We start from the raw sequence: 9,627 nt of genomic DNA, 5'->3' as shown, positions 1-9,627 counted from the left end.
TATTTCATATTTATTTAGCTATATGTGCTTGTAATTTACTTCTTTTTCTTAATTTTAATAACAAAAATAAAATAAAAATAGCTATATCGAGGTACATATCGTTATCGTGAAATACAATTTCTCATACCGTGAAATAAGATTTTGGTCATATCGCCCACCCCTAATTAATACACGATTACGATAGTATATGGTTTGTACAGGGCTCCAGACTGCGACTTGTGAGCGGTCGCACTGGCGCGACCACCGCGTTGTCCAACTCGTTAGCGCTGCCATTTCTGTTGCATTTCAGAAACATCAAACGGCAAATGAAACGAAAGCGAAACTAAAATGCGCTACGTTTCAGCTGCGCAGCGCGGACCGTTTATCAGCTCGAACCGCGACGCAAACAAACTTGTCCGAGCTCAGAACAGCTTTACTCGGGAGCCAAAGTTGATTTCGCGACACTGTTACTGCACAGATGCACAGTACTGCGAGATCCAGTGAGAAGCGTTTGAATTCGCCACACAATGATAAGGTCAGCACTGTATTTCACACACACACACACACACACACACACACACACACGCACGTGCAAATGCGGAGCCTGTAGCCGGTGAAGGAGTCTCCAACCACAAACACAGGTATGATATAAGGTATTTCGTTGCACTTTAACAATTAATCTGAATGGCTTATATATGTGCAATATTTTAACCGAACCCTCACTAACTGAGTTTAATGCCACAGTTATGTTAGAACGCATCTCATCCTTGTTTCTGTGGCGGTGCGTCGGGCTCGTCATGGGGCGCGCGGTCAGGAACGCTGTATGACTGATGTATCTGTTTAATTTAAATTTACTCCAAATATATGAACTTACCTGTTTTAAATACTTAAGCTCCCTCTCTCAATAGCCTATGACAAGTACAGCGAGTCTCTCTCTTGCCCCCACCCACCCATGCACGATAATATCGTCTATCTGCGATCTCACGGACTGGCAATATGACGATTTGAAAAATGACCATATCGCCCAACACTAATAAGGTTGCTGCGAGATCTAGTGACGTGACGTGACATGGTGACCCATACTTGGAATTAGTGCTCTGCATTTAACCCATCCACAGCAGTGCACACCCACACACCGTGAACACACACCCGGAGCAGTGGGCAGCCATTTATGCTGCGGCGCCCGGGGAGCAGTTGGGGGTTCGGTGCCTTGCTCAAGGGCACCTCAATCGTGGTATTGAAGGTGGGAGAGCGCGCTGTACATTCACTCCCCCCCACCTACAATCCCTGCCGGTACGAGACTCGAACCCGCAACCTTTGGGTTACGAGTCCGACTCTCTAACCATTGGGCCACGACTTCCCCTAGTGAGAATCATTCAAATTCTGCACAGAATTCTCTGTTATGAACAGCGCTGACATACCAGAAACCAGAAGCGGTAACGCTAACTATAACCGTGGTGTTGTGGTAGAAATAGTCGAATGCATTACATCATTCATTACAATGTTAAAAAAAGATTTATTATTTATCAGTAGACTGCAGCAGAGGAGCACTTACTGGCTTATTAGTCATTAATTTCTACTTTTTTCCTATATTTTGAAATGGTAAAATCACTATTATAAAATATCAAATCATCAAGAAATCAGTTTTTGTCAGAATTTTACACTTTTTTTGTGTAGAACTTAGTGGCGCTGGTGCCACTGCTCTCAAATGTTAGTCTGGAGCCCTGTTTGTATGTGATTTTCATGAGATTAGAGGTATTTTCATAATAAAGAATGTTTACATGAGAAGTGCTAAGTATAAGTACTTATTAGCAGAGTATAAAAGGCTTCAAATAACTTATGTCAACAACATTATATGACCAAAATCCACAATAGATATTAATCTGAGGTTATTACAAACACTTGTTGGTGGTTTGAAATGAAATTTGAGTAAAAGTGTAGTAATAATTTTAGAAAGTCTTTTTATAGCTTGATGCTAATGTTAGCTCTAATGCACCGATTACCCTGCTGCGATTAAATTTCATGATGCATTCTATCAGAAGAATTCACTTGAGGTTGTAAGAAAATGTTTTGTTTTCTAGAAAGACACTTTATAATAAGTGGGTAAATGTATATTGGATCAAAGTGATGTGCTTGGACCGGGACACTATAAGAAGTGAATAAAGATGCAAAAGGGCTGTTATGCTGTTTTAAATTTAATGTTCAACAGTTTTGTTTTTGTAAAATTTAACTTGATAATTGTCATTTTCTTCAATCATCTGCTTATTAGAACACCTCAAATATGTTGCGTGTAAAAAGTCTTTGTTTCAGCCAGTTGAAGGGTGGGAGCAATGTGTGCACATGATCAGGATGGTACCACCTCCGCTTCATTTTGAGCCAGGAAAAGCTGTGTAAACTGTGCAAAATCTTTCTAGCTCATTCTCTCTGTTGGCAGATCAGATAAGATCATCAGATAAGATGCTAGAGGTAGTCAGATTTCTGTAACTCTGATTTGTGAAGTCTTAGTTCTGCCGCGACACAAAGAGTGAAGAGACATTAAATGGTCTCTTATGGTTGAAGTATACAACAGTATTGTGTTTAACCTAGTTCTGATTGGATCTCTTGGCTAGGAGAAGTGTGTGTAAGGGTTTGGTTTTCTTCCTTAGAGTCCCACCCTTGAGTATGTATGTGTGTGGACCTGAGTCAGAGGAAAATGAACCCAATAAATCACACTGTCCTCTCTCCTCCCTGCCTTACACACATACACTCATACATCTAAACCTTAGAAACACCCTCATATGTGCACTGACCTTTTTTCTCCTAGCCATTTCATTCTGCAGCCAGTCAAGAACGCCATATGAACACTTCCAGTCTAATACCCACAGCGTCTTTCTTCACAGCTACTGCCATAATAGCCTATTGGATTGATACAATCACATGTTCGAAACCATAGTAGCAATCTTCATGTTTGTACTGTCGCTTTGGCTGTAATGTTGCACAACTTCTGTATCGCTATATGCGTTCAGCTCCTTTTGAGGAGAACATTTTCCACACATCTGTCTCCTTGCATTCACATGTATCTGTTTGTTTGTGCGCTATGTGTGTGGTGTATGATGCATACTGCATCGTGGGTGGGGTCTTTCTTGGACACACACTGAAAGATTAATGGTGCCCCAGAAGCAAATGTCAGATGGTGTGGCTTAGAATAAGCATCAACACATGCTTTTATGCCCACACCCTGACAATAAAACCACATCTAGTCCCACACATTCACTGTGGTCATGCCCACTGTAGCCTCTTTGATCATCAAAACGTTGAGCCACTATTTGTATCAGTAAGAATCTTTTTGGGCTTTTTGATGGCACTCATTAGCCGCTTTTCCACTGTCGGGCCAGTGCGAGCCAGTGCTTTAAACAGGCCGGGCAGGGCTAATAGCCTCGGACCTGTAGCACCGAGGCCAAAATCAAGCTGCGTTTCCACCGTCGGGCCAGAAGCTCCGCTGCGCTTTACTACACACCTCTCAGGAACAACGTCACGCAACCCCCATCAAATTTCTATATTTTTATAAAAGCTCCCGAACAAAAAACATTATTATATTTTTATGACATACGCGGAGATAAACTCTCGAGGCGAGACTTATGACAGATAAAATATGTAACTAAATAAATACACGATTGTGATAGAGAATAAGAAGCTGACGTCTGATTTCTTCAAGCGGTCGTATTTACTATGTTACTATGGTAACGTTAATGGCTAGCGTGCAGTCTTTTGCATCGCTTATAAATATTTCTGCCTTGTATGGTGATCATAATCCACATCGGATCAAGTTATTTCAAACACTCGCTGCTGTCTGAAAGTGAGTTTTGAACTAAAATAATTTTTTAAGTCTTTAATGCTGGTGCTATCTGTTAACTTTATGAAATGATCCGCGGCGCTGACGCTCTCCAGACGTGGAGAAACTCCGCCTTTGTTCATAACCACTCCTTTAGCCCTAGCTGGCCCGCTTTGGCCCAAGGTTTTCGTCGGGCCAAAAAACCAGGGCCGTTGGCCCCGAGGACCGACAGTGGAAACACGGCTATTGACTGACCTCAGAGAGCTTTGCAAATGCCTTAAAATTGCCATTGAGTGATACCACTTTTCGTGGTACAATTTATGTTTAGCAAATGTTAAAAAATAGCTCTTGTTTTTTCACAAGGAATTTTGAGTGTTTTGGGTGTAACTTACCTTTTGTAACATTTTACAGTTTGTAACATTTATACACTACTGGTCAAAAGTTTGGAATAATTGAGATTTTTAATGTTTTTAAAAGAAGATTATACTCAATGCTGTATTTATTTGAGAAAAATAACTGATAAAATTGATCATTTGAAAAATAAAAAATGAATGATTGAGCAGGAAATCATCATATTAGAATGATTTCTGAAGGATAATGTGACATTGAAGACCACTGAAAATTCTGCTTTGCATCACAGGAATACATTCCATTTTAAAATGAGTTATTAGAAAAGTTATTTGTAAATTGTAATAATATTTCACAATATTACTCTTTTTTTATTTTTATTTTTTAATTAATTAATTTATTTTTACTGTATTTTCGATCAAATACATGCAGCCTTGGTGAGCATAGCAGACTTCATTCAAAAACATAAAAAAAAAAAAAACTTCATTATTCCAAACATTTGAACCAGAATGTAAAAGTCAGTGTATTTGCTTCAGGCTTTGCTAAATCTGTCTCTGTCGAAAGTTATTAGTAGTGTCCTCAGCTCAGAGCTGAAGGAAGCAGGCCATAATACGGTTCATAAAGGGCGATTAATTCATCCATCCTGTCCTCAACGGAGCTCATTTACACAATATTCAGACCTCTTTTGTTTCACTGTATCATTTGGTACTGCTTGTCCAATAACTCTGTCTTATTTGCTCTTTTTCTCTGTTTTTCCTCTCTCAGCCTGTGGCAGAGCCCATACCCATCTGTAGTTTCTGTTTGGGGACCAAGGAACAGAACCGCGACAAGAAGCCCGAAGAACTCATCTCCTGTGCAGACTGTGGAAACAGTGGTAAGGAAGTGGTGAAAGTTCATTCGACTTTAAATATTTTTATTAATCATTTATTCATTTAAAAGTGTAATACATAAGTCAAGCCTGTTGGCCAAATTCATGTTCCCTGCTTGCCCTTAAAGTCATGAAATGTTTCAAAAGTTTTATCAAGATGTGTTCAAAATGTAAAGAAATGCTTATATTACTTCACTGGCCATCGGAGCGAACCAACCCCGTGACGTCACACGCGGTGGTACTGCAAGATGGCGGCGCCCTTGCTCTAAAAGCTATAACAAAATATAATTTTTTCTTTAAAATGGTTACATTAATCATGTTTGTTATATATTTTTTAATCAAAATGGAAATCACTTTACTAAATAATGTTAACTTAACTGACTGCTTCACTTCCACTTTAAGGTTATAAAAATGTAGTAAATGCTACAACAAAAGTCTTTAAAGTCAAGATGTGGCATGTGGTAATGCTGCACATTCTGCAGTCTCTTTGCAAACCGTGAATACTGCACATTTATGCCAAACAGTTGCTTATGATCAACTGTTAATTCATTATGACTCTATTTACTTGGTTTTCATATTGTAATATGTTGTAGATGGTTGTAAGAGTGCATATTTTTGTACTCCTCTTTTTTGAATGAGCAGCTGGAAGTAGTAAAGTATAGAAATTTCAAAATAAGACTCCCAGTGTATATTGGGCTTGTTTATAATTAAAAGTCCCGCATTATGCATAAAATCTTTCTGGTTGTTATTGGTATTCTGGTTACACAATAAACTCTATCTGGCATTTAATCTCTTGTGGCTTCTCTTTGGGCTGCTCCGTTTCAGGAAGGAAAAATGAAAAACATTACCACATTCAATAGATTTTAGGGGTGTAAAGTAGGGCTGTGCGATTTGGGGGAAAATATCAAATTGCGATTTTTTTTTGACAGATATTGCGATTTGCGATTTGATTTGCGATTTTAAATTTGCAAAGTCAAGCTTCAGCTCAATATTGCCAATAATGTGCAGCACAGTATGGGTATCATTACCCTGCTGAAAAAAACAATAGAAACACAGAAATTCTTATAGTTTCCATTAAACCATTACAAAATTCCTTTTTGTTTTGGGCATTATTCCAATAGGAATTACTGTTGTTCTATTGGTTGCCATCTGCCAGATTACAGCCCACCAATAGAATCCATCAAATAGACACCATTATAGTTTACATTAAAACCAAACAAATTCCCATTATAACCCTGAAATCCATAAAAAATTTTTATTGTGTTTTGGGAGGGGTTCTATGGGTTTTTTGTTTTTTTTTTCAGCAGGAAAGATTATAATGGTATAACTACTTTTACAGAATTAACTTAATTACTGAATTTCACAGAAAATGTTTATTTTTTATAAATAAAGAACTGTATTTCTTAAGTCAATTATTAAAGTATTACATATGTTACATAGGCTGATTTAGTCATTTTAAGTATTTGGGATTTTAAGAACAAGTGGAAAATGTGCTGAATGTTTCATTTCATCCAAGTGAAATTAGCAAGCAGTTAGACTGAATTTACATTCGTTTTAAACGCGGAGCCAGGCGCGAGTCGACACAGGTTGCGCCAAGCCTCATCCATACTGCCAGATGCGCTCGTGAAGACTTGCGGTGCGGAGCCGGGTGCGAGTATAAACGAGCATTACGAGACAGGCTGCGTGAGTGCGGCAAGCGTGAACGGCTCGTCCGTGACGAGGGATTCGCGCCGCGTGGGGCAGAGAGGAGCGAGTATGAGAAGCATTCACAGACACAGGCTGTGTGTGCGCTCTTCTGAATTGGGAATAGCCAACATGCATTATAAACTTATTTCAAATTAATCTGTTGGGGAGACAAAATGTGTAAGATAACGTTCACGTACTAACAAAAACATCTAAGAATGTATCTTTTATTCTCCAGTACTGAAAACAGAACCGATACGGGAGCTTTTGATATGCGCTGTGACGCAGCTCTTTTTTTACTCTTTTGTTCGTTGTCTGTCATTTCGAAGCTTAAGTTGCATACGGTTTTCTTTAGTTTTAATTTGCCTAACTATCGATCTGACCCAGTAGACGCCATAATCCCACTCTGTCTCTCTCCCGCTTTCCGTTTTTTTTGTTTTTTTTTTATAAATGGTGGGTGTTTACGCAGTTGGCTAGAGCAGTGCTGATTGGGGAGAACGGAGGGGCGCTCACTCTTGCCCAGGGCAAGTAAGACTGCAACTCAAGTCTGGCAGTCATGCATATGCTCTGGAACAGAGTAATATCGCGTCCATATCGCAGGCTTTGCGATTAGGAAATTGCAACGTCTCAAATCGCGATTTCGATTCGATTTCGATTAATCGCACAGCCCTAGTGTAAAGGTACATGTACGGTTTGGACATCACGGTTCGGTTCATGCAGTCAGACGACGAATACAGTCAGTAATAGGCCATCACTCCAGAAGGGGGCGCACATAGTATTGCAGCGCTAACCGTCACAACAGGAAAGAGCAGAAGAAGAGACAGCTGCTCCATGTGAAAGCCCGCAGGTGATGGAGATTTACCGCTGATTAAAGAACCGGCTTTACTGACAATATGCGCGTTAAATATCGCATGCGATTTATCGTGCAGCCCTAATCTACACACTAACCCAAAACAGGAATGGCAAGTTCAGATGTCACACAAGTGCTCGAAGAACCACCTGCTTGTTTGAAATCAGCAGTGTGGGAAAGTTTCGAGTTCTAGAGATGCACTGGTCAACCGGCTATAAATTGGAACCGGTTTGTAGTTTTATTTTGGCCGATCGCTATTCCAGAATTGCACACAAACTGCATTGCAATCATTTCACAAAATGTAATTTGTGTGGAATTTTTATGAAACTGTTATTCCGTAAGCACCACCTACTGTCAGAGAATAAATGTGCATTTTCTTTCAGTCCGTCTGCCGTTTTTGATTTGTGCAGGTGTCTTGTATAGCATAATTTCACAAATCTAAAGTCAGACCATTCTGTTTTTGCTTTAAATCTTGAAATTATACAATCTAATTCAAATCAAAAACAACTGCTCATGCTACATGGATGTAGTACTACTAATAAATGAAAAACTACATTTCCCGTTGTACCGAATTTGTATTGAACCGTAACCCCAAAACTGAGGTACATACCAAACCGTGACTTCTGTATACTGTTACACCCCTAATAGATTAACAAATATCTGCCAAATAATCTTTTTTTTTTTTGCTTTTCTTTAAACTCAGTTTACATATGTATGTATTGAATAAAACATGTTTAATTAAGTGAAACGGTCAGAAATGCATGAATTATTATTGGTTTGTTCTGTATGGGCATAAGATACATTTAAATTGTGAAAGTATTAAAGGTTCTAAAAAGTCTTAAATTAGATTTAAGATAAGAGTAGAAAAGTTGTTTTATTAAAGAGTGGAATGGCACTGTCTGTCTTTTCATCAGGATGAGACTTTATTCTAGTTATTTAAGGTTGTCTCATTCTGTCTTCTCAGGGCACCCATCCTGTCTGAAATTCTCTCCAGAGCTCACAGCACGGGTCAAAGCTCTGTGGTGGCAGTGTATCGAGTGCAAAACCTGCAGCAGCTGCCAGGACCAAGGAAAAAATGCAGTAGGTTTTTTCTTCTGTGGTCTGTCTTATTGTTGCTGCCAGATCATGTTAATTTAGGCTGTCCTCATTTACACTACCATTTAAAAGTTTGGGGTTGGTAAGAGTTTTTATAATGTTTTTTTTTTTAAAGAAGTCTCTTATGCTTACCAAGGCTGCATTTATTTGATCAAAAATACAGTAAAAACAGTAATATTGCACAGTATTACTACTATTTAAAATGACTGTTTTGTATTTTATTGTTTTAAAATGTATCTTTTTCCTGTGATGATACGACTGAATATTCAGCAGCCATTACACGAGTCTTCAGTCTCACAGGACACAGAAATCATTCTAATATGATGATTTGGTTCTTAAGAAACATTTCTTATTATTATTATTAATTTTGAAAACAGTTGTGTTGTCTAATATATTAGTGGAAACTGTGATTTTCTTTTTTGATTTTTGAATAAATATTAAGTTCAGAAGAACAGCACTTCGATCAATTTAATGTATTTAATGTAAAAGTATTCATTTCTTTCAAAAAATCTTACTGGACGTTTGAAGGGTAGTGCATATGCTTACATTGTGCACTTCAGACATGTACTGGTTACGGGGACATACTTTTCGGTGTGTAGTACATAGGGCTGGGCGATAATTCAATAACGATAATTATCGCGATATAATTTTCCTCAATAAAACGATATGAAGAGTTCGATAAATGTTCGATATAATGTTTATGCGGCAAAAGCGGAATGAAACCGCGCGACTCATTTGAAGCACGCCACTCGGACCATTTATCCGCTCGGATTATAGTTCGAACTGCCACGTGGCGCGAGCTCGGTCACGCGAGCACTAAACAGCGCTGTGAGATCCAGTGCTTGAATTCAGCGATGAACACAAATGACTCCGTAAACTAGATTAAAGCCAAACAGGACAACACTGTGTGCAACGAGACAGTCAGAAGGCTTTTCAATCTACACATCACCATCATTTACCATGGATTTACTGTAGTAACACTCACTGCACCAA

At 38.8% G+C, this 9,627-nt stretch overlaps 1 protein-coding gene and 1 long non-coding RNA gene across 2 annotated transcripts in view; both read left to right on the top strand.

The window, feature by feature from the left end:
• kat6a (K(lysine) acetyltransferase 6A) overlaps window positions 1-9,627 on the top strand; it is a 55,493-nt gene that overhangs the window by 27,346 nt on the left and 18,520 nt on the right. Inside the window, exons 3-4 of the mRNA XM_016572804.1 lie at window positions 4,904-5,012; window positions 8,504-8,619. Coding sequence (XP_016428290.1) covers window positions 4,904-5,012; window positions 8,504-8,619 — 225 coding nt within the window. The remainder of the gene's footprint in view (window positions 1-4,903; window positions 5,013-8,503; window positions 8,620-9,627) is intronic.
• LOC107755859 (uncharacterized) lies at window positions 494-1,400 on the top strand. Its single transcript, XR_001641741.1, has 3 exons — window positions 494-514; window positions 1,018-1,038; window positions 1,350-1,400. It is a non-coding gene; the product is annotated as an uncharacterized LOC107755859 (long non-coding RNA).

The sequence above is a fragment of the Sinocyclocheilus rhinocerous genome, unplaced genomic scaffold (genome assembly GCF_001515625.1).
Source record: "Sinocyclocheilus rhinocerous isolate Xijiao unplaced genomic scaffold, SAMN03320098_v1.1 scaffold352, whole genome shotgun sequence".
Lineage (NCBI taxonomy): Eukaryota > Metazoa > Chordata > Actinopteri > Cypriniformes > Cyprinidae > Sinocyclocheilus > Sinocyclocheilus rhinocerous.
The sequence above is the reverse complement of the archived record's forward strand: the minus strand, read 5'-3'. Positions and strand labels throughout refer to the sequence as shown.